The sequence below is a fragment of the Amblyraja radiata genome, chromosome 21, assembly GCF_010909765.2.
Source record: "Amblyraja radiata isolate CabotCenter1 chromosome 21, sAmbRad1.1.pri, whole genome shotgun sequence".
Lineage (NCBI taxonomy): Eukaryota > Metazoa > Chordata > Chondrichthyes > Rajiformes > Rajidae > Amblyraja > Amblyraja radiata.
The window spans coordinates 10858779-10884962 of record NC_045976.1 but is presented as its reverse complement, the minus strand read 5'-3'; the positions used below and the strand labels follow the sequence as shown (position 1 = coordinate 10884962).

Here is a 26184-nt window from a genome sequence, read left to right as displayed (position 1 = left end):
TGGTTGAAGAAATGGCATGGGGAGATTTCTATATATAGCTGTCCTGCTCCAGACATTGCAGTCTGTATTTACATGCCCCATTTTCTAGTTTCAGGACTGCTGTTACGATGGCATCACAAGAAAAGAAAGATCGACCAGTGAGCATGGTCAGTGAAATTTCTAACTACACCTTGGCATCTGAAATGGCACTGCTCCCGAATAGTCCTGTTTACCGAGTAAGTACTGATTCCTGTAAATGTCATTTAAACCCAATGCTCTTTGGTTACACGCTGGCATTTTCAACTTGATCTGCAACTAAACGACAGTAATTGTTCAAGATCCAGCATTGCCTTTAGTATCATTTGTTTCGAATGAAGCAGGAAATGTGTAATATTTTGCCTGATCTGTTTTGATTTTGATTTCCAATGGGTAGCAGTACTATCACTCGACTAAGATATAAATCATTTTGTTTGATGTTATTGCACCAAAAAGGTGCAATAAAATGCATCCTTGAAAAGTTGAACATTTTATTACATTGTCATTATTGCAAATTCAATGAAGGAAGCATCAGGAATGGATTGTGAAAAGTCACTTTGAAGTGAAGAATAATTGATAACATGTGTGGGAAGAAACTGCAGATGCTGGTTGACATTGAAAATAGACACAAAATGCTGGAGTAACTCAGTGGAACTGGCAGTATCTCTGGATAGAAGGAATGGGTGACGTTTTGGGTAGAGACCCAAAACGTCACCCATTCCTATCCAGAGAATGCAGCCTGTCCCGCTGAGTTACTGCAACATTTTGTGTCTATCTTCAATAACTGATAACAATTCATTTGATCAGTATCTGCAGAAAGAAAGAATGTTTTATAATTTTATCTTGGAATCATCGAAAATTTACATCATGGAAAGGTCCCATTCAACCCAGCACGTTTGTGTGTCTCTCACGGGCCTAATCCTACTTTTCAAGCCCATTGACCCGAAGATTAAGGCTCTCCAAATGCAAATCATAAGCACTTTGTAAAGGTGATGAGGATATCAGCCTTTATTACCTTCTCAGAGTATGATTTTCAGACACCACTACCCCTGGGTAGAAAAATATTTCCTTGACTCCTGTCCAATCTCTCATAGTTGCTTTAAATCTCTGCTACCTCCGCTGAAGAAAATTAGTTATTTCCTATTTACTTGATCGGGGTCTCTCATTGTGTTACATAGCTCCATCTCTTCCAAGCAAACAAATTCAGTATATCCAATCTTACTTAAAATTTACCAATCCTGGGAAAATTCTTATAAATGTCTGCACCTGCCTTGCACCCTTGTAACTGACTGCTTCATAAATATTAAAATCAGATCAGATTACATCCTTCAAACAAGTGTTCAAGAATACAGGTTCTCTCCAGCTTACAAACGCCTGATTTATGTGCAGCCTGTACATATGACTGAGTGTTTGGGAGACTGGAGTGATGGATTTGCCGGCTGCTGCAGGGCTGTAGGCATCTTCTGCTGAGTGGGAACTTGGTATGCGGCTGCATTTCCAACTTGCAAACTGTCCGGGTTATGATCAGATCTCAGGAATGGAACCCAGTCGTAATCTTTGGAGCACCTATATAGACGAATAAACAAAGAAAGAAAAATGATTAGCTGTGAACCATAACAATCAAAGGATGCAACAGGCCAATGGGATTTATGAATCCGCAGAATGTTTCAAATGTCTGGTTCATTTGAGACCCACGGTCCATCTGTAGACAGCTACATCCAGGCAAAGATCTCTGAATTATCAAACACAAAGTGATGAGTTACTCAGGACATCAGGCAGCAACTGTGGAGGGAATGAATCAGTGTGAAGAAGGGTCCCAACCCGAAACATCACCTATCCATTCCCTCCACAAACGCTGCCTGACCCGCTGAGTTACTCCAGCACTTTTTGTTTGCTCAAGATTCCAGCATCTGTAGTTCTTTGTATCACACTCTGTATTATCATTTAGGTCCAAAAGGAAAATTGAAAGTAACTACAGTGAATGGTAGTAGCTGAAACAAGAAAAAATGCTTGCGTGTCAAGCACTTTGGCTACCTGTTATGTGGAATAAGGTTAAGGTTTTAAATCCATTAATGTGATGATGCCACTCATAATGAATACTGAAAAAATATGTGTAAACACACCAGGAATGTCCTAGATAGCACCTGTGATCCAAACAAAGGCACCTTTAGTGACATAAATCAAGTTGGCGATATGCAGAGTATTGCCCTGCCGACTACAAATTCAGAAGATTCAATCCTGGTTTTTGCCTCTGATTCCCTGAGCAAGAGTGTTGAGTCAATGATTCCATGACCAAAAGTGCTAAGCCAGTGCGGGACCAATTTAACATGTGAGGACCACTACTGTGTTCTCTTAAGGGAATCCTTGAATGAATAATCAGTAAAAAAAAATAATTCTTCCTTACCCTGCAAATGAATGCACACAGGACTTAGTTGGATGGGTGCATAGCTGATCCTGGAGGCATGAATTCTTAGACATAGAAAATTTACTATACAGGGGTGCTCATCCACAGCAGTGAATGTGCGTGGAGAGTGGTAACAACCAAGGGGCGGGCCCTGCTGAGTCTCTAGTCTGAACATCTGTCATTGCCTACTATGTTCTGTTGTGCTGAAGCAAAGCACGAATTTCATTGCCCTCTCAGGGACACATGACAATAAACTCTCTTGAATCTTGCAAGGTCCACTATACAAATGGAAATGTTACTGAAAGTGTTCCCTAAAATGTGAACTTTTCCATTTAAGAAACCAATTCTTGAAGTTATTGTAGGAAATCATGATGTATGAATGTAGAATTGAAATTGGAATTAAGCTTAAATTTTTCGATCGTTACCACGGATATGAATATTCCTGAAGATAGACACAAAATGCTGGAGTAACTCAGTGGGACAGGCAGCATCTCTAGAGAGAAGGAATGGGTGATGTTTCAGGTTGAGACCCTTCTTATATCTAAGGTCTTTTGAGTCCTAAATTTCCACTACTTATATTAGACTGATCTGCCAAAAGTAGGACTATAAAAATAAACTGTTATTTCTGTATGCTAGATTTTGCATGACAAACTGTGGCAGGTTTAATAGGAAGGAACTAATGTTTTGAATCAGACATGCAATGGGAGTCTGGCAAGTACTTTCTTTTGTGTAGTATTGAGATCGAGGCCACAGAAGAAAGAACGCCATACTTGCCCAAGAGAATTATCGGACTGCAGTTTCAAAAATGATATGTGGATCGCTGCTTTAAGATTATTGAATGCTTCTGTTTAGTTTATTTTAGAGATACAGCATGGAAACAGGCCCTTTGCCCCACCGAGTCCGTGCCGACCAGCGATCGCCGGTACACTCATTCCACGTTTTCCCAGACTGTTGATAGAGACAAATTCCTGGTGTATAATTCACGGATCTGTAACTGGAAAAGATAAAAGAATTTATACAAAACTTGCAATTGTCTCTCAAGTTTTGACCCTGATCTCTTGTCTTGGTTTATTGAAACACCATGAGAACAGATTCTGCTAACAGTAGAGATGGCTATTGAAGTATGTATGAACATAGAACAGCACAGCACAGGAACAGGCACTTTGGCCCACAATGTCCATGCCAAACATTATGCTTAGTTAAACTAATCTCCTCTGCCTGCATGTGATTCAAATCCCTCCATTCCCTTCATTCAAAGTTGCATTTCTCTTGAATTTGAGATGGGATATTTATTGCGATGAGATTTGTTCAAATAAAAATATTCAAAGGCCCGACTGCATTACAAACATTTCGAGAGAATTGTTATTAAACGTTGCTCAATTTTGGTGATATGCAGTTGACTTAAACAAGTATTTCCTATAGACCCCTAAGTATTTACTATAGCTGGCTCATGATTACTTTTTAGCCAATCTATCCATATTTAGTTGATGTTGTATACAGTTTACGAACAGCTGACATGCACAGCCCATGTATATGAGCGAGCATTTGAGAGACTGGCGGAATGGATTGTCTAGCTGTTGTAGGGCTGCAGGGAACGCTGTTTGTGGCTGTGCCAAACTATTCAGGAGCAGAACTATAACAGGAATTAAATCTTGCTGCAACCTGAGGATGACCTGTATGTGGTAGAATGCATGAAGAAGGGTTTCGGCCCGAAACGTCGCCTATTTCCTTCGCTCCATAGATGCTGCTGCACTCGCTGAGTTTCTCCAGCATTTTTGTGTACCTTTGTGGTAGAATGCAGTTGCCCGAGTGTAACTAGAGACTCAAATGCCAAAAACTTTTGTTCATTAATATTGCTCGTGGATTTGAAGGATTTTGTGGAAACAATGTTGATGATCTCCAGTGACTTGATGTGCCTCCTGTAGTGATCCGTGTCTTAGAAGCATACAAAAGAATAGGAAAGACTGTTTTCTAATTGACAATAAACTTAGCGCTAGGTTAGAGATATTGCTCTGCAAACAGGGTTCTCCTCTGTTTGTCAAAGGCTTTGCCTGTATATGGAAGGTAATGGTGAATTTTATCACTGTCATTTGCCTTCACTGAAAGGGGTCTCCCAAAATATGGGGATGACCATGGTGACTGGATATTGATGGGGGTTTTGGTGTTATGCTGTGTGGGTAGGTTGATAGAGTGCCTTTGTTTTGCGAGTAGTTATTGTAAGACCTGTTCTCTTGTCAGCTTGGCCTCCAAACACGCATCCAAAAAAAAACAATTACTCATCAGGCATCAGTGCCCAGAGAAATGTGAGATCAGGTTACAACCGCTACCATAAACAACTGTTAGCTGCCCACAGCTGTTGGGCGTCGTCTAAAGTAAATGGTTCCATCTAACTTCTTTACAAAATTGCTTCATTCAATTTTCTTAATCACAGTTTAGTTGACTTTGTTGCAGTTACACCATTGAAAGACTTGGGAAAACTACAGAAGCTTCAATATAGCACCAATGTCATTACATTGTATGAGTTTTGCATTCTTTCATCCCCCTAAGTCGGCATGACTGCATTGATAGGATGACAGTGGTCGTTTTACTTTGCCTCACTTTTGTCAGTAGGAATGATTAGAAAGTTCACAACAAACTTATCATGCTTGTTTTCAATGCCCATTCTTGTGTGTGAAATCCTTTCATCACCTCACACCTCCGTGTCTGTGTAATCTCTACACCGTACAACTCTCTGAGACAATGGAACTACTTAATTTCTGGTTTCCTAAACTTTGTCGCATGTAGTTGCTGCACTACTGATGTCCAAGTGTTTAGCTCTTGTATATCCACTCACCATCAAACCTCACTTCCTCTCTGTATTTCCTTCCTCTTTTCAGGAGCTGCATAAAACCTACCTCTTAAGTTTAAATTCTGGTCACCTGCCCTCTGTGGCGACACCTCCAGATAACTGATAGCTAAAACCACTTTAATGGCACTGCTATGAATCAAAGATCCTATAGTAAGCAAGATAGATCACTCGACGAAAAAGACGTAGTACGGTCATGGGCAGATTCATGGGTAATTTTCGGCCCCATTTCCGTAACCGGCTTCCGTCTCCGCACCAAAGATCCCATAGATAACCAGTGCGGAGACGGAAGCCGTTACGGAAACATCCTCGTAAAAATAAAAGTTATTTGGTAAAAATCTTCTCATTTTCAGAATTATAATTTATTAACACAAACTGTTCCCCCCAACGTTGATTACACTGCGAGTCGGGTCGGGTTACTGAAATGGATTAAAAAAAGGCCCACGTTCCGCTCTGTTGCGTACTTCACGTCAGCCCATTGCATTTAGAAGGAGTGGTCTATCTTGCTCCGCTATAGGATCTTTGCTATGAATTGCCCAGAATATTATACTACAGTAAAGGTACTTTTTAAATACATGATCCTTTTAGATGTGAGAAACAAATCTAGCTAAAATAGACACAGAGTGCTGGAGTAACTCAGTTGGTCAGACAGCATCTCTGGAGAAAAAGGATGGGCGACATTTCGGGTCGGGACCCTTCTTCAGACTGAAGGTAGGGGGTGGCAGGGAGGTGAAGAGCTGGAGGTGAGAAAAGGCCAGGACCAGTCAAGGCCAGCCACAAATAACCTCAGGCAGGGCATTGCATAGCAGGCCCATTGTTGGCTAGGGAACTTTTACCAGTTCCACAGTTCTCCATATTGTTTCTATTGAGATTACACTAGGGAAAGTGTGATCACTAGAGAAACAATATGGGGAACTGTGGAACTGGTAAAACGACGAGTGTAGAGAAGGGGGGGAGAGAGGGGGGGATGTAAGATGGTTACTTAAAATTAGAGAATTCAATGTTCATACGGCTGAGTTGTAAGCTACCTAAGCAATATATTAGTTGCTGCTCGTCCAATTTGTGTGTGGCCTTACTCTGGCAATAGAGGAGGCTCAGGACAGAAAGGTCAGTGTGGTAATGGGAAGGGGAGTTGAAATGGTTGTCAACCGGGAGATCATGTAGGCCCAGGCAGAATGAGTGTAAACATTCAGCAAAATGGTCGCCAAGTCTACGTTTGTTCGTGCCGAAGCACAGGAGGCCACATCGGGGACAACAGATTCAGAAGACGAAGTTAGAGGAGGTACATGTGAGCCTCTGGCAAAATATGATTGTCGGGGGCCCTGGATAGAGTCGATGGTAGAGGTCTTTTTCTTGTTTGGAAGGCGCAAAAAGTTTGTTCTATTTCGCAGACATTGAAAAAAAACAATGAAAAAGGCTTGAATTCATGGCATACAAGCTTAATCTAAAACACTAATAGTAAAATAAAAGGAATTGGAGTCTATTGTATTTCCATGTTATTGTTACTTTCAGAGGTCTGTAATGTAAGGGACCGAACTGACATCTTAGTGGAGGGGCCCTGACCCGAAACATCGTCTATTCATTTCCTTCACAGATGTTGCCTGACCGACTGAGTTCTTCCAGTACTTTGTATCTTTAATTTACCTAAACATTTTTTCTTTCGATAATATACACCACTCTACAAACAGCAAGGAATCATGTACTGAGACTACAGGAACCCCACAAGTCACATTCTGCCTTCAACAACAGCCTTCAGAGCCAGCAATGGCCAAGAAAGCATACCTCTACTTCCCTAGAAGATGTCGGAAGTTCGGCATGTCCCCAACAACCCTCACTAACTTCTACAGAAGCACTACAGAAAGTATTTTATCGGGATGCATCTGAGCATGATTTGGGAAAAGCTCCATCCAAGACTGCAAGAAATTGCAGAGAGTGGACGTAGCCCAGACCATCACACAACATCACCATCACATCTTGTCCATTGACTCCATCTACACTTCACGCTGCCTTTGCACTGGCCACCAGCGCAAGCGAGGACCAATCCCACCCTGGTCACTCCCTCTTCTACCCCCTCCCATTTGGCAAGAAGCATAGCGATTTGAAAACTCATACCTCCAGATTTGAGGACAGTTTCTTCCCAGCTGTTATCTAGCAACTGAACCGTTCTCTCACCAACTGGAGAGCAGCCTTGACCTCCATCTACCTCATCGGAGACCTTCAAACTATGTTTAATCGGAGATTGACACAAAATGCTGGAGTAACTCAGCGGGACAAGCAGTATCTCGAGAGAGAAGGAATGGGTGACGTTTCGGGTCAAGACCCTTCTTCAGATGGGTCTTACTGGACTTTTTCTTGCACTAAACGTTTTATCCGTTATCCCGTACCTGTACACTGTGGACAACCTGATTGTAACCATGTAGTCTTTTTGATGACTGGATAGAACACAACCAAAAGCTTTTCACTGTGCCTCGATACACGTGGCAAGAATAAACTAAACTATTACATTCTGATTCTTGCCATCGGATCACTTTTGGATCCAATTAGCCGTTCTCTCTTGGATCATTTTCTACAGGAAACTTGTCTAAAGTCTTGTTGAAATCCATGTGGACCAAATCAATTGCAGTGACCTCATCACCCATCCTTGTTACTTCCTTAACATTCCACACATGATTATCCCTTATCAAATCCATGCTGACTTTACCCTTGATACATTTGGGTCGCTCTAATTGAATCCTTTCATTCAGAATGGATTGTTGTCATTTGTTCACATTAGCAGTAAGGCTCACTTGTGTAATTAATTGGTTCACTCCCTCCCTTTTTGTACAATGATACAATGCTATCTGTACCGCATATCCGTCGTAATTAATTTCCTAACAATTCTACAAAACACCTATTAACTTATAATCATTTTAGTTCACAACTAATTGTTAAATCAAACATTAATAAGACAATGTTATCCTAAAAATGAAAGTGGAGATTTGAGAATAATACCAAATCACTAATCTACCCTTTAATTGAGTTTCTCGTCAGATATCTGACTCCTGCATTGCATACTGCAAATGGTAATGGAAAATTGAAATAAACATGTTGCAACTATCAATTTTCCTCTTTCAGTGATGTAGTTAAATTGAGAGTAAATCCAGAGTAACTGTAGTTCTGTCAACAATGATTTGATCTTTTAAATAATTCAATTATGCTTAATGCAATAACAAAATTGTATTGATGTTCCTTTTTTGTGTGACAGTTCACTTGAACTGAACTGTAAATTGAAAAGCAAAATTAAGTAATAGGTGTTCAGCAAAGTCTGACAGTGTTCGGATATTTCCGTGCAATGTCAAATATTGAACTTGGTCAACTTGATGACCTGTCTCTGACATCTCCACCATCACAAAAGTCAGTTTGACTCACACCATGATGTTAAGAAGTGGCTGAGACCACTGGATACACTGAGGGCAATGCCCCAGGCAACATCCCGGCGATGTTGCTGCAGAATCTATTTCCAGAATCAGCCACTGCTCTCATTAAGCTGTTCGGGTACTGACACAATATTAGCCTCCACCCTTCAGTGTTGAACATTGTTCAGATATTGCCTGTCTACAAAAAAAGCAGGACAGTCCCAATCTGGCCCAATGCCACCTAATGGGTAATGTGATGGAAGGTGATATTGACAGTCCTATCAAGCAGTACTTACTCACCTGTTCCCGCTCACTAGTTCTCATTAATGATTTTACCCAGCACAATTCCCTCGAAGATACATTGCAAGTTTGATTCAAACCTGGAAGAAATAAATATCAGAGCTGAAATGAGAATAGATGTCCTTGATCTGAAGGCAGCATCAGACAGAGTGAGGCAGCAAGGACCCCTGGTAAAACTGGTCAAGGGTAACCAGAGGAATGACCACCACAGGTAGACACAGATAGAGTCCGAAGAAGGGTTCTGATTCAAAACATCACCCATCATTTTCTCCAGGGATGCTGCCTGACCCGTTGAGTTACTCCAGCACTTTGTGTCTATCTTCAGTATAAACCAGCATTTGCAGTTCCTTCCGACATGAATGCCCACCTGGTGTCATAACTTGCACAAAGTAGACTCTTCCACCTTGTTGAAGATCAATCATCTCAGTCATAAGGCATCATTACAGGAGTTCCTCAGGGCAAGTGTCGTTTATGCGGCCATCATCGGCTGCTGCATCAATAAAGGGGCTGTCCCACTTGGGCGACCTAATCTGCGAGTTTAGAAGAATGTCTTCGACCTTCAAACTCGCAGCATTGTCGACACGTGGTCCTAGGAGGTACTATGAGGTCGCTGGAACTCTCCTTCATGCTCGAGGGAAGTTGCCGAATACTCGCGGCCTCAGCTAGGTCGTGGAAAAAACTTCAGCATGTTGAAAACATTTCCGCGAGTAAAATTTGGTCGACATGGTTCATTTTGACTCGTAGTGCAGTGGAGTGGGGTCGCTATTTAGTTACAGGCAGTCGAGGGCAGCCGTAGGCAATCTCCTTCGCTGACCAGGCATTTTGATTGGCTCATTGGAGTTTTCAGGACCAAGGAAAACTGACCGCTAGGTAAAATGCCCCCTAAACTTTATTATACTTCTTAAAAGTGTCTCCACTCCTTCTCCTCCCCGTCTTCCCCCTCTCCCCCCTCCCCCCCTTCCTCTCCCCCCCTCTCCCCTTCTCTCCCCTTCTCTCCCCTTCTCTCCCCTTCTCTCCCCTTCTCCCCCTTCTCCCCCCCCCTCTCCCCCTCTTCTCTCTCCTCTCCCCTTCTCTCTCCCCCTCTCTCCCCCCCTCTCTCCCCTTCTCTCCCCTCTCCCCTCCCAGCTCTCTAAACGACTTACCGTACACTGTGGCAGCCGATTACCTGCCTCTTAATCGCGCAGGCGCGCTCCCCCGCTTTCCCTGCCCCCCCCCTTCGCAATGTGTTTGTGTGTGTGTGCGGTCGGTCGATCCAGCTCGCGGTTTCAACGCAGACGGGCGATCCAGCTCGAGGCTTTCCAGGCGAGTGTCCTCGAGCTTGAAGGTCGAAGACACTCTTCTTAACTTGCAGATTAGGTAGCCCAAGTGGGACAGCCGTTTAACCATCCCTCCATCACAATATCAGAATTGGAGCTGTTTACTGGCAATTTCAGAATTATACATTTCACTCCTATCTCCTCAGAAAACTGAAGCAGGTTGTGCTGCAGGCAAAAGGAGCTAATCAGCAATCTTGCAGTTGCAAGTAACATTGGTGGCACACAAGTGTCAGGGAGTGAGCATTCCCAGGAAGCGAGAGTCCAACTATCTTGCGTGGTGTTATTATCTTTGCTTGTCATCCCACTTGGCATCATCATGGACCAGCAATTAGATTTTTGCTACAGAGCAAGTCAGTGACAGGGACACCTACAGTAAGTCATTCGCCACTGGAATGCTTCCGCTTTCCACAAAGCACAAGTCAGGAGAATGATTAAATACTATCCATTTGGCTGGATGACACTGCAGCTCCCACAGCAACTATGCATTCTACCCCGGCCAAAGTGTCCCGTTTGGCTAGCATCTAAATCACATTCTAAATTAACAATGCATCATAGTCAGGACAAGAGAGTAATAGTCAAGTGTGTATAATTGTCACATATACCGACAATAGAACAATGGAAGTCTTACTTGCCTCAGCATAAAAGACCTGTACATGCAATACACACAGATAATCAATAATTTGAAAAATCATTAAATGAATGAGCACAATATTAGTGCCAAGTCCTTAGTGTAACCAAAGACAGTCCATAAAAGTTCATAATTGCGGTTAGTGGTGTGATGTGTTCAAGAGCCTGTTGGTTTTCAGGAGGGTAGGTGGGGTGGGAAGGGGGGACGTTATTCCTGTACCTGGTGGTCAGTTTTCAGACTCCTGTACCTTCTTCCCAATGATAAGAGTGAAAGGAGAGTGCTATTCATCTCCGCACCGTTAAAACGTCGAAAAACTACTGAAAATCCAAACCGGACAGATCTATAAATACTCACCAGCAGATGTTCAGCAGTCGTGTAAGTGATGATATCAGAACGCGACCCCGGTACTTTTAATATGCCTAAACGCCCGAAACATCAACCAGAAGCTACTGAAGGCCACGAAAAAGCCCCAGGGTGGTGTGGCTCTTTAATGATGTTGGGTACACGTTTGCAGCATACCCCAGCTACAGAAATACAGCTGACTCCCATGTTCCCAGAACCTGAGACCTCTACTGTGAGGAATGTCAAAGGATGTACACGCATGACTTGGAAATGTTCCTTCTCTGTCACTGGGTTTGGATCCTGAGATTTCCCTGCCGAGGAACAGCATGGAAGTTCCTTCACTAGACAGACTGCAGCGATCCAGGGAGTTGGCACGCAACCACCTTCTTCAGGCCAATTAGAGATGGACACTAAGTGTCAGCCCTGCTGATAATATGCTCATCCTGGAAGTGAAAATTGAAGCTAATATTTCCCCCAAAAAATCAATACATTTTAAACTAAAGTTAGTTAAAAACACTTAAAGGCACATCATAATTTAAAACATTTGGTTAAAATGCTGATTTCACCTTATAAAGTACCATTCAATCCCTTCTGATGTTCACAGTGCATCTGAAACTGTGGCAGATTTCACTGATGCAGATTCCGAGAGGCAATTACCCCAGCATAATGCTTGGGCATATTAGCAAGGCACGGTCCTGGAGCCTAGCAGAGCAGACTGCCGTGTCAAGCCTTTCGTTTAGAACTGTCAGCACCAGCCACTGAGATCCAGCCCTCTGGTTCCATGATTTGTAAAGAAATGCTCCACTTAGGACATACAAAATGAGAGGAAGGCTAGCACTGTTTCTAAATGTGAGCAAATTGACCAAAGATACTCTTTTGAGATGTATTCTTGTCAGAAATGTTGTGTGATGTTTTGTGAAATCTGTGCAGAGATGCATTTAATAATCTAGATTGAGGACATTCCCTTTTCCAATATGAAGCTGTCTGAGCTGCAGATCGCCGCAATGCGTTCCAATTAGTTGGTTATTCTAACAGTTCAACTGAAGTATACAGAGAATATATGGCTGCATTTAGGTTTTTTTCCAACTATCAGCCACCAAAGTGTCTTAAGTTTTATATTTCCAATTTCTGTTGCATGTTTTATTTGACACACCCAGTTAAATGTTTTTTTTTGTTCATTTTGTATTGTTTGCAATATTTTTACAGTCTTCAAGACCTTCGAAGAAAATTCACAACTTTGGGAAAAGGTCGAATTCTATTAAGAGAAATACAAATGCTCCAGTCATAAAGCGTGGCTGGCTTTACAAGCAGGTACAGCTAAATATACACTGGATATTGGGGAGGGATCCATTGATGCATTGTGTGAATTTAAATGATATGTCATGTTTTGTAGTTATGATGGAACGTCGACATTTCATTCTCAATGTTTTTGAGGTTTAAAATTCAAAGATATATTTGCAACATGTGTTCATAAACCAATAAATAGTCATCAAACTAGAACATGAATGCAGTTTCTTTCTTCATAGATGCTGCAGACCTGCTGAGTATTCTCAATGTTTTCCGTTTTTAGACAATAGACAATAGGTGCAGGAGTAGGCCATTCGGCCCCTCGAGCCATTCATCCACTCAGTACCCCGTTCCTGCCTTCTCCCCATATCCCCCGACTCCGCTATCTGTAAGAGCCCTATCTAGCTCTCCCTTGAAAGTATCCAGAGAACCAGCTTCCACCGCCCTCTGATGCAGAGAATTCCACAGACTCACAACTCTTTATGTTAAAAAGTGTTTCCTCATCTCCGCTCTAATTGGCTTACCCCTTATTCTTAAACTGTGGCCCCTGGACTCCCCCAACATCGGGAACATGTTTCCTGCCTATAGCCTGTCCAAACCCTTAATGATCTTATATGTTTCAATAGGATCCTCTCTCATCCTTCTAAATTCCAGAGTGTACAAGCCCATCCGCTCCATTCTCTCAGCATATGACAGTCTCGCCATCCCGGGAATTAACCTTGTGAACCTACACTGTACTCCCACAATAACAAGAATGTCCTTCCTCAAATTTGGAGACTAAAACTGCACACAATACTCCAGGTGTGGTCTCACTAGGGCCCTGTAGTTCGAATTTCTACTTCAAATTTCCAGCTATTTACTTAAAGGAAACAGTTATTTCCGGAAGTGGGATCTGAAAAAGTCACATACATTATTCTTGGAAGCAAAGTGAACCAATGTTACCTAAAATCCACAGTAAATGTTCTATGAGATGAGATCTTCCAACTAATTTTGTCTAGTTGCGGGATAGCTTCCAGACAACTCCCAGCCATCCATTGTCCAGCTAGAGAGTCATACAATGTGGAAATAGGACGCTCGGCACATGCTGACATGATACCCCATCGAAGCTAGTCCCATTTGTCCTGTTTAAGCAACATTGGTTCAAAATTATAGATTTCCAGATTTAACACCAATTTTAGCGATCTCAAAATCTCTGTCTTTGTAACATTATAAATGTTATCACAGCATTCCACAGCAGTTTAAATGTGATACCTCTATCACCCTATATGGTGGGATCCTGCCTCCGACCTTGCCTATTATAGTTTCCTCTCCTGTACCACTGCGCATATATCCCTGCGCAATGGGAGATGGGAATGCACACGGCTACAGAAAAATATTCTTGCCAGGCGAAGCAAAAGTCAGGAAAACACATCCCGTACCATTCTGTAGCTCCACCACTTTCTGTGCTAAATAAGTATCTATCCCTCTGGTTTAATTAAGTGATGGTTATGCAATACTCAGGCAGAATCACCGCCAAAGCTGGAAATCTAAAACAACGGCAAACACTGGAAAAACTCATTAAGTTGTGCAGCATCTATGGGGAGAAATATAACCAATGAAAGTTATTGTCTTAAACTCTTAATTTTATATCTCTTGTTGCAGGTGTTTCCTAACCTACTGAATCTTTTCTGCATTTTATTAATATATATCTGTTACCTTCCCATCCAGGTGTTGCATTCCACATTCTCACTAACCTCTGCTTAACATAATTAAATAGAAACGTTTTTTCTGGATTTTCTTGCACCAGTTGTAAGAAGTTAATTTTTTTGTCCCAGGTTCATTGTTGCAGCTACACACTATCTTCCCTGCAGTGCTTCTAATATTGTCTTTTACCTCAACTAAGGATTCCCTTCCATTGTCATTGAAAGAATCATTAATGTTGTCCCTTTCATTTTCCGCACTTGTGCTTTCAACCACCCTCCTCCCAGAAGTGCAAAAGACTTCCCATTGATCTCATCCAACCTGTAGCCTTCACATTCAGTACATAGAGCATAAAGAGTAAGACAGTGCAGCACAGTAACAGGCCCTTCGGCCCACGATGTCCGTGCTGAACATAATGAGGCTGAACTAATCTCACCGCACATGATCCATATACCATAATTCCCTGCATTTGCACGTGCCTACATAAAAGTCTCTTAAATACCACTATCATCTCTGCCTCCACCACCATCCCTGGCAGCGTGATCCAGGCACCCACCACTCTTTGTGTAGATCCTGTAAATCCTGCCCCATACATATCCTATAAACTTTGCCCCTCTCACCTTAAAGCTATGCCCTCCAATCTTTAACATTTCCACCATAGGGAAAGGTTCTGAATGTCTACCTTATCTATTCCTCTCATCATTTTATTTACTTCTACACTTTTATATACTATTATTGGGTCTCCCCTCAGCCTCCGACGCTCCAGAGAAAACAATCCAAGATTGTCCAAACTCTCCAGTGGATAATCTCTGTCACTTCCTTGAGATTCTGCCACCAAATGCATCATCCGCTCACCTTCAGCATATAAAGATACATATCCAGAAATGTTCCAGATCCCTGGTGATGCATTTCTAATTAAAATGGAGTGTGCTGGGAATACTTAGCAGGGCAGTGAATATCTCAAGAGAGAAGTCAAAACGGTTCTGGCAAAAGATCACTGAATTGAAAAATTAATGATATTTTGGCATCATGTTTTAATTTGATACCGCTTCAATTCCTGTAATCCTAACTTTGAAAAGAATTATGGTGTTTTCTCTGTGTTTATCTTCATTGCTTTTTATTGTGTTCTGTTGTTATTTACCATAGCCTGCGTACATGGTATCTCTGATTGTTTTGTAGGACAGCACTGGTATGAAGCTTTGGAAGAAACGTTGGTTTGTACTTGCCGATCTCTGCCTGTTTTATTATAGAGGTAAGACGTGCGGTAAAAATTATGAGACAGGTTACTGCATTCTATTTAATACAGTAACCTATTTTCAGGGAAAAACATTTTATAAAAGAAACACATTTAGAAAAAGAGTTTTGTTCAAAATGTGTTATGTCTTCAGTTTTGCAGATGTTTGTAGCAATTAACTTACTCAGGGAATTTGCATTTAAAAGGTTTTTCATAAAACTATCAGTGTAACACCCCTCTCAGAAGTTATTGCTGCTATTGCAGCCCTTGGCTTCCTTCTCCAGTTTTATATATAATTAGTTACTAGACTAAGTGGGACCCGTTGGGTCCCATGTTCACACGGGAGGGCTGGTACCCTCAACGCAATATTCCACCTTCCACCAATTCCAATATTGGTGGCCAGTGGAGGGGGCTTTCTGGAGCGCTAGTATGGGTGTTGTGGGCCGAAGGGACTGGTTTCCAAAGGGTTGGTATGGACATTGTGGGCCAAATGGATGTTTGGGCTGGCAGCTCAGACTCAGGCCTGGTGGGCTGGCAGCTCAGTCACTCAGGACTGGTGGGCTGGCAGCTCTGTCACTCAGAGCTGGTGGGCTGGCAGCTCTGTCACTCGGGGCTGGTGGGCTGGCAGGTGACTAACTCACGGCTGGTGGGCTGGCAGTTGATTGACTCACGGCTGGTGGGCTGGCAGTTGATTGCCGCACGGCTGGTGGGCTGGCAGTTGATTGACTCACGGCTGGTGTGCTGGCAGTTCACTCACGGCTATTCCTTGAAATTCCATTTCTAGCAGAATGCAGGCCACCAAATTCAAATGCAATTTCATACCATTTCAAGCAGAGTGCAGGCCACCAAATTCAAATGCAATTTCATGCCATTTCAAGCAGAGTGTAGGCCACTAAATTCAAATGCAATTTCATACCATTACAAGCAGAGTGTAGGCCACTAAATTCAAATGCAATTTCATACCATTTCAAGCAGAGTGCAGGCCACCAAATTCAAATGCAATTTCATACCATTTTTAGCAGACTGCAGGCCACCAAATTCATTTCATTTCAAGCAGAGTTCAGTTCACTCACAGCGTAGACTCACAGTTCTGGACTCAACTCTCACTCACAGTCTTCCAGGGTGACTGACTCACTTCTGGCCTCCGAGGCTTCATACTCCTGGCCCTCCCAGAAGGGGCGTTACCTTCATCATGGTGATTGGCAGGCGAGAGGACCAATCAGCTGATCTCAAGATATTTTAAACATTCATAGCTTTTTTATTTTTCATCGATCGGAAAATCCTCGGGCTGCCTCACCGGAGGAGGGCTGTGAGTAAGATGGCCAAAAATCATAGCGATATATGGTAGCGTTTTTTTCTAAAATCAATATACAGCACAGACAGGAAGTGGTCAAAATGAGACTTTTAGTTATATAGAGATGTGTAAGATAGTCTAGTGTACAGGGATTGCTGGTCGGCATAGACTTGGTGGGCCAAATGGCCTTTCTGCATTTATCAGTGGTCAATCCAATTCCTTTTTTTAAATCTGCTTTCAGGGCGCACATTCCAAGATCACATTAAAGTTCACATGCAATTTCATACAGTGAATGTTTTATTCTGGATATTTTAAAGGTTGTGTTAAATTGGGAGATCCTATGGGTTAATTAAAACATTAATTATTCAAAATGTTTAAATACATCTTCAATGTGACATTGATTAAACTGATTCAAAAGAGTGTAATACCTTGGTAAACCTCTATAACATACTCTTGCAAAATTAAGAAATAAAGATAGGTATTTAATTGTGTATTCAATGTGGTTTTCATTGTTTCAGGGAGAAGTAAGGAGGGAGGAGGAATGTGATGCAGTGGATAGAGTTTGGGGAAGTGGGGGGAAAGAAACAGGGCACTGTGGGGTAAGGTGAGAAGAAGGGTTTTTGTGAATGGGCAAGGATGGATAGGAGGAGAGAGAAAGGATAGAGGGCGGGTTACTTGAATTGGAGAATCCCAATTGCTACCCTGATGTGTTGGTGTTGATGAGGTGTTGTTCCTCGAGTTTGCATTGGCTTCACCCTGGCAGTGAAGGAGGCTGACGGCAGATAGGTCGATGTGGGAATGGGAAGGGAAATTAAAATGGTTAGTAACTGGGAGATCTGGGAAAATTCCCCCTCGCCCCCCCCCCCCTTCTCTCTTTATGTTGACGATTTGACTTCTACTCTTTCAGTATAGATGAATGGTCACGACCCAAAACGTCAACTGTCTATCTCCCTCCAAAAGCTCTGCTTGACCCGCTGAGTTCCTTCAGCAGCTCTCCTTTTTTTTTGCTACAGTTTGCAGCATTGCAGTATTTTATGCCTGAATTATGACTTAATTGGTAAACTGAAGCCGAGCATCCAGAATCATTTTTAGAAATCCCTCTATGGTTTTGATTACTTCCTCCCTAGTTTGCATCTGAAATGCAGTCATGGGTTCTCAAATGCAGCCACCTTTGCAAGCTGAATTCAAAGTCAACCAAATAAATCACTGATGTTGTGCACTCTTATGTATGCCATGCATGCCTTGATCTTGATTGTGAGTTGTTATAGAGATTTCGATGGCTCATGAATTATATTTTCTAAACAGGTCTAGCAATTAATCAAATTACATTATTGATATACTGGTGTCATGACAAAAAAAATTGATATACAACAGCAGACCATAATTAATTCTAAGTTATTATTTAAATCAAAGTTTGTGTGGCCATCAAATATATTTAGCTCATATTTAGCTCTGCTTTATGTTTTAGTGTTTTTGTATTTTGGCACTGAGTTGGAGGAAAAAGTTGCTATATGGGATGATTCGATTGATTTGTCACAAGAGCTTTTGATTAGCGATGGATTATGCTTCTGTTGGTAGTCATCATTTACGCTTTAAGATCATTCATTTAATGGGTCAACAAAGAATAGCTGGAAAAGTTGATTATTATATGCATTGTATGTTAGAAAATGCATACAGCAAGGAAAAGGGCCTTTCGGCCTAGCAATTCCACACCAAACATTGATCACCCATTCACACTGTTTATTCCACTTTCTTATCCAGTCCCTCCAGTAACTGGGAAATCTGGGAAAACTTATCCAGTTAGGGCAATTTAGAGCAGCCAATTAACTTACAAACCTGCACGTCTTTGGAAAGTAGGAGGAAACTGCAACACCCAGGGGAAACCCACGTAGTCACAGGAAGAATTTGCAAACTACACAGACAGCACCTGAGGTCAGGATTGAACCCGGGGCTTCATCACAGTGAGGTAGCAGCTCTACCAACTGTGCAACTGTGCCGAGTATTTTTGTTTACCAAGTATCTTTGTTTATCAAAGCCAAATTTAGATTGCCATATATTCTTTCTAATGAATATCACATCTCTCCTTGAAAAATCACAAGTTACATTGGCAACAAAATCTCACAGGTGTATTTTATCCTTAGCCGAAGATGAACAGACAAGATGAACTGACTTGATTTTGCAATTTCAGGCAAAGCTCAGTTTTGACAAACAGTTTCACACTACTTGCTTCTCAGCTCTGGTCGTGCATGAATGCGGAGGTGGCCAAGCTGCTAAACTGTTGCATACCTCGGTGTTTTCACACCAGAACATTTGCTTGGGAGTGGCATTTGGCTTTCAAAGTGTAACATTAAGGCTGGTGAAATGTCAGTAACAGGTTTTATTTGGACAGATGTTTATCATGTCAGCAAGCTAATTCGCGACAAACAGCTCTTCATACCTGCATTTTGTGGAAGGGTTTTCAGTAATGTAACATTGATAATGCTTGATCTTTGATTCTGCATTGATAAGCTTGTTTGCAGGTTCAAATTGTTGCCTATAAATTATAATTGCGCATTGCCATGGACATTCACTTACTTGAAGCAATTGCCAGTGCTTCGCTCAACTCCTGCCATTAAATCCAGAATATTGCTTCATTGTGGTCCGGATTCTGATCAGAACCAAAGTTAAAAGAATCTGTGTATTACAGTCGCGGGGCCGGGAACCTGCTCGAAGGCTCGTCAGACGGCGTAATCGGGAGGGAGCTGGAAACGTCGGACGTGAAGAGCGTGAAGAGCGTGGGCCGGTACGAGGGTGAACTGGAGTAATGCCTCCAGCACCTTAATGGTCGGCTGTAGGCTGTGCCCCCGGGACACAAAGATGACTGGGCGAGGAAAGGGACATCGGTTCACGGGAACTGCTCCAGAACATCAAGCGAGGAAAGGGACATCGGTTCACGGGAACTGCTCCAGAACTGCTCCAGAACCGATGTCCCTTTCCTCGCCCAGTCATCTTTGTGTCCCGGGGGCACAGCCTACAGCCGACCATTAAGGTGCTGGAGGCATTACTCCAGTTCACCCTTGTACCGGCCCACGCTCTTCACGTCCGACGTTTCCAGCTCCCTCCCGATTACGCCGTCTGACGAGCCTTCGAGCAGGTTCCCGGCCCCGCGACTGACGAGCGTTCAGGCGGGCCAAGTCATATTTACACAAACAGCCTTATTTATTAGCTTGCGTGTGATCTCGCATACTTGTACAAAAATTTATACTTGGCAAATAGATTTATAAATTATTTTTGGAAATTTCATCATTTTGTGTAGGCTGTTGATTGGGAATAAATATTAGTATTAGGAATTACATCTTTTTTTTAAAGTTCATTTTTGGGATCAAGACAATTTATTGCTCACCCCTAAATGCCCTTCAGAAAGTGATGGTAAGCTGTCTTCGTGAACCACTGTAATCCTTCTAGCTAAGGTGCTCCCAGAGTAGTATTGGTTTATTATTGTCACTGAGGTACAGCGTTCATTTGTGTGCTATGCAATTGTGTCAGATCATATTGTACGAGAATACAATCAAGCATTACTCAAGTACAGCAAATAATGCAAAGAAAATATACTAGAGTGCAGAATGTAGTGTGACCGAATTGTTGCATTATAGTTCCAGAGAAATTAGTCCAATGTCTGGAGTGAGAAAGGTTAGCAGATAAGGACGACATACTAGCTTATGGGAGGACTATGCAATATTCTTATTACAGAAAGGAAGAAGCGCTGTTCTTGAATCTGTTGGTACGTGCATTCAAGCTTTTGTATTTTCTACTGAAATATTATTGCAGGAACCCCATAATAGGCTTGTATTCACTGGAGTTTAGAAGGATGAGGGGGACCCTTATAGAAACATATAAAATTATAAAAGGACTGGACAAGCTAGATGCAGGAAAAATGTTCCCAACGTTGGGCAAGTCCAGAACCAGGGGCCACAGTCTTAGAATTAAAGGGGAGGTCATTTAAGACTGAGGTGAGAAAAAACTTTTTCACCCAGAGAGTTGTGAATTTATGGAATTCCCTGCCACAGAGGGCAGTGGAGGCCAAATCACTGGATGGATTTAAGAGAGAGTTAGATAGCTCTAGGGGCTAGTGGAGTCAAGGGATATGGGGAGAAGGCAGGCATGGGTTATTGATAGGGGACGAGCAGCCATGATCACAATGAATGGCAGTGCTGGCTCGAAGGGCCGAATGGCCTCCTCCTGCACCTATTTTCTATGTGTCTATGTAATAGTATTGTGAGCAATTTTGAACATCATATCTGAGGAAGGATGTACTGGCTCTGGGAGTGTCCAGAGGAGGTTTACAAGAATGTTCCCAGGAACGAGTGGATTAACATATGATAAGTGTTTGACGGCACTGGGGGTTAGAAGGATGAGGGGGAACTTCATTGAAACTTACCGAATAGTGAAAGGCTTGGATAGAGTGGATGTACTGAGGATGTTTCCAATAGGACGAGGTCATTGCCTCAGAATTGAAGGACGTTCCTTTAAGAAGGAGATGAGGAGGAATTTCTTTAGTCAGGTTGAATATGTAGAATTCTTTGCCACAGAAGGGTGTGGAAGCCGTCAATGGATATTTTTAGGACAGTGAAAGATAGATTCCTGATTAGTACGGGTGTCAGGGGTTATGGGGAGAAGGCAGGAAAATGGGTTTAGGAGGGAGAGAATGCTGGAATGGCGGAATAGACTTGATTGGCCAAATGGCTTAATTCTGCTCCTATCACTTCTGATCACACTATTTGCCTTCATAATTGTTTAATGTATCTGCAGATTAGCTTTTTTTTTACGTGTGTACAAGGATACTTGGTCCATCTTGAGCAAGAACAGCTTTCAATAGAGCCATACAGCAGAAACTGGCCCTTCAGCCCAACGCCCACGCAGACCAAGATGCCAATCTACCTTATTTCCACCTGCCTGTGTTTGGCCCATATCCCTCTAAGCCTTTCCTATCCATGTACCTATTAAAATATAATTTAAATGTTGTTATAGTACCCACCTACGTACATCTTTGGACTGTGGGAGGAAACCAGAGATCCTGGAGAAAACCCACGCTTGTTATATCCAAATCCAATGTACTGCTGAATGTTGGGTATTTGTTCTGATTTTATGATCATGTACCATTTGAGTGGTTTGTTCTTTCAAAATAAATATTGGAGAATTAACAACACAGTGGAACAGAATCATGTTTTGTCTAGACCAGGTTCTAAACTGGGAATTTGCTTCCCACAAAGAGGACAATGATGCAGCTGGAGTGATTTCATGGAACTTAAATTAATTGAATTTATCTCCTTCAGCTGACTTGAACTTGTGTCGCTGTGTTGGAACAGAAAATGTTAAAAATCGTTGCTGCCTGATCTGCTGAATGGTTCCAGATATTTTTGTTTATATTTAACATTTGCAGCATCAGCAATTTCTTATTTTTTTATTTCAATTTCCATATCATGAGTCCAGGCATCCAGTAATTCAATACTCGGCAATTGTCTGTCCCATGAGAGGACCTTTACTCATGTCAATCCTCTCTTCACTGATGTGTGTTGTGGCCAATTAATCACATCCTTGTGCTCGAGTATCTGAGCCAAACTCCCCACTGTCTCCTTTATCTCTTGCAACTCTTCCCTACCCTGAACTCTCCTCCAACTTTTTATTCACCTACCTTCCTTTTTACTCTTTGTTTGTAAAACAAAATGGCCACCTGGGCACACTACCCTGGAATTTTCTGCCTAAATGTCTCCTCCTTCCCACCCCACACCATTTCCCAATTTCGGTCCAGCTGAATGGATCTACCTGAAATAGAGGTTTTCAGAGTTTCTTAATTATGTCTTTGAGAAGGCTGTTTAGATGTTTATTGTAATACTACATGAGTGCAAAAGGAATTAATTTTGCTTCTTTCTCGGCAGATGAAAAGGAAGAAGGCATTCTAGGAAGCATTCTTCTCCCTAGTTTTAAGATAGCCCCAGTTACGCCAGAAGATCATATAAATAGAAAATATGCATTTAAGGTCAGTGTTTTCATTCCATTCATGGTCTCTTGTGCATGAACTGTTTTAGAAAAGTTAAATCAGTGTAGCTGGGATGAATAAACCATGAGAAAGTATTTTTGGAAGAAGTGCCCATCATTCTATTTGCAGCTCAGAAATGTTTCCTAAAATCTTTTTTAGTTACTTTTAAATATTCAAGAGTGAGTTTTGGGCAGATTTACAATCCAGCTTGAAATTATGAGATGTTTGAAAATGAAGAGATGGAGTGATATTTAAACCTGTGCTATTGTTAATGCATTGCACTAATTAACGTGTGGATTAATTATTAATTCAAATTTTTTTTTGTGTAATTTAAAATCCACACATCTCTGACAGCTCAGATGGTCACTGAACTTCTGAGTCCCAGGTCAGCCAAGGTGCATCATCTGATCCATCTGAAGAGAAAAATAAGTCTGGCATAGTCTCCCTTTGAATTTCATTATGGTTTTTGACCTTGTCTAATTTTCGAATGTCGCAGTTTTAGTAGCAGCATGTGCATTCTGTCGTTTTATATTCCTGTGTGTTACCTGTTGTAATGTCCAAGAGCATTATTGTCATTACTAATGTCAATAGAATAAAGTCATTAATATATCTTTGTTTACTTTCACCGTACAATTGGATTTTGAGCAACTGCTGGGCTCTGGATGTTTCATGGCCACTCGAAATTCACTTGAAACGGCCAAGTAAGTGTGTTTTACATCTGTTACAAATACGACCCAGATTCAGTCCCTGGCTCACATTGGCAAAGTGATTGGCTCTGTGGTCTCATTAGAATAAAATGTTTGTAGAGCAATATGCTTATTTAAAGGAAAAGCAACCTCTCAAGCTGTTAAGTGTTGCACCTTGGCTCATTCCTAATTCATAAGCAGACCGCAAATAATGAATAGCCTGGATAGAGTGGATGTGGAGAGAATGTTTCCAGTAGTGGGAGAGTCTGGGGCCAGAGGGCAGAGCCTCACAATAAAAGGACATGCCTTTACAATGGAATCAAGGGAAGGATTTATTTAGCTAGAGGATCATGAATTTGTGGAGTTCATTGTCACAGACAACATTGGAGACCAAGTCATTTGTGTATGTTTAAAGCGGAAATTGATTAGTTAGGACGTCAAACGTCATGGGGCAAAGGCAGGAGAATGGAGTTGAGAGGGATAAAAAGATCAGCCACGAAGGAATGGCGGAGCAGACTCAATGGGGTGAATGGCTTAATTCTGTTCCTAGGTCTTATGAATTTATGAAAATGCAGTACTTGCACATAGTCTAACGTGTAAAATGTTCACAAGCAGACATTTTTATGCTTGCTTTGAACAGGAATAATTAGCCTTTTTGCCTCTTTACTTTGATGATTCAGACTGGAAATTGCAGAAGCTTCTCATCATCGAGACCCATCGTGACTGCCAGAATATATGTCATTAGACTGTTCCTTATTCAGATTGAAATAAAAGGTCAAGTTTAGATGGTGAATTATATACCAGAATAGAAAACAAGATGTATGATCTTCAAATTAATGAAACAAGGATTGAGCAAGTCTTCAAGAATTAAACATATCTGTAGACCAGTGACTGACGTTAATGGATCCCAGGAGGAATTGTTTTAGCCTTCCACAACATTGCTTATACAATTTCTCTGGATGCAATAAAAAATGAACTGAAGTATCCTGAATATACCCCAAACCAATCAACTTTGAAGAGATGTTTGATATTTTTAAGCACAGAATTTCTTGTCCAGCAAGTATTCATACCTCATCCTGGTGCATCTTCTCACTGGCCTGAGGACAAAGTAGTCGTGGAAAAAGAAAGCAGAACCACTGAATTCACACTGACTATCACTTGCACTAATTCCAATCTTATTTTTCCTATATTCCCATTAAATTTCCCACGATTCTAGCTCTCATCTACTAATGGGAGTTTACTCTGGCCACAACTTTTGAAGTGCAGGAGAAAACTGGTGCACCAATTGAAACACCAGTCCAGAGTCTCTTCAACGTTAAATGTCCATTTCCCTCAGAAATGCCAGATGCTGCCTGACCTGCTGAGTTCCTCCAGCAGATTAGTTTATGTTCCAGACCCCAGCTTTTAGCTATTTGTAGAATTCTAGATTCTATTGGGATTGCTATGGCATTCCACAGGGAAAATGTGCAAACTCCACACAGATAGCAATGGGAATTGAACTGAATTGATAGAACTTCTGGGCCTCGGGATTATGCGACCCCCTAATAGGTGACATGCTTCTTGAAAATAGGCCCAGTGCCGTCAAACGCTTATCATAGGTTAACCTACTCATTCCTGGGATCATTCTAGTAAATCTCATCTGGATCCTCTCCAGAGCCAGCACATCCTTCCTCGGATATAGTGCCCAAAATTGCTCACAATATTCCAAATGTGGCCTTCCTCAGCACCTCATAGAGCCTCAGCATTACATCCCTGTTTTTGTATACAAGCCATCTTGAAATAAATGCTAGCATTGAGTTTGCTTACTTTACTACCGAATCGACTTGCAGATTAATCTTTTGGAAATCCTGCACTGGCAATCCCAAGTTCCTTTGCACCTCCGATTTCTGGATTCTCTCCCCATTTAGAAAATAGTCTACACCTTCGATCCTACTACCAAAATGCATGACTCCACACATGGCTGCACTATATTCCATCTGCCACTTCTCTGCCCACTCTCCCAACCTGTTCAAGTCACATCTGCAGAATCCCTGCTTTCTCTACACCACCTGCCCTTCCACCTATTTTCATATCATTCGCAAACTTGGTCACAAAGCCTTCAATCCCCTCGTCCAAATCATTGATATACAACGTGAAGAGCAGTGGCCTCAGCACCGACCCCTGCAGAACTTCGCTAGTTACTGGCAACCAACCAGAAAAAGTCCCCTCCATTGCCACTCTTCCATCCAGCCAACCTGCTATCCTTGCTAGTATCTGCCCTTTGACACCGTGGGCTCTCATCTCCCTTAGAAACCTCGCGTGTGGCACCTTATCAAAAGCTTCAACAAGGAGCTGGGGCATCAGACCATGGTTGATCATAGGTAGGATAGAAGTCAGCAGTTCGGGAGCGGGGTCATGTTTGAAGGCAGTTGACCCCATGGCAACTTGATCTTATTTACTCTGGAGTTCTGAAAAAGGATTTGAAGTAGGTGCACGAGGGAATCATATCCAGTTTCTGTTAAGGTTTTTGCACTGGTGTGTTTCAACTCACGAATGAATTTTGTGATATCTATTCATTAAGTTTCTTTTATTTTCTTTTGCAGGAATCGCACAATTTAATAACCACTATCATTTTGACCAGGCTGCTCATCCAAATATGCGGACCTATTATTTCTACACGGAAACGGCTAAGGAGATGGAATCCTGGATGAAGGCCATGACTGAAGCTGCGCTTGTCCAGACTGAACCAGTGAAGAGGTACAT

The 26184-nt window shown here is 42.0% G+C and overlaps 1 protein-coding gene across 14 annotated transcripts in view; it reads left to right on the top strand.

Annotated features, from left to right (window-relative positions):
* plekha5 (pleckstrin homology domain containing A5) overlaps nucleotides 1-26184 on the top strand; it is a 249979-nt gene that overhangs the window by 146220 nt on the left and 77575 nt on the right. For 12 of the 14 annotated variants that reach the window (XM_033039511.1, XM_033039510.1, XM_033039505.1 and 9 more), the window contains 5 exons: nucleotides 89-215; nucleotides 12452-12556; nucleotides 15392-15464; nucleotides 22656-22756; nucleotides 26063-26178. In XM_033039511.1, the coding sequence (XP_032895402.1) occupies nucleotides 89-215; nucleotides 12452-12556; nucleotides 15392-15464; nucleotides 22656-22756; nucleotides 26063-26178 (522 nt within the window). The other 2 variants (XM_033039512.1, XM_033039513.1) reach the window with 2 other exon arrangements.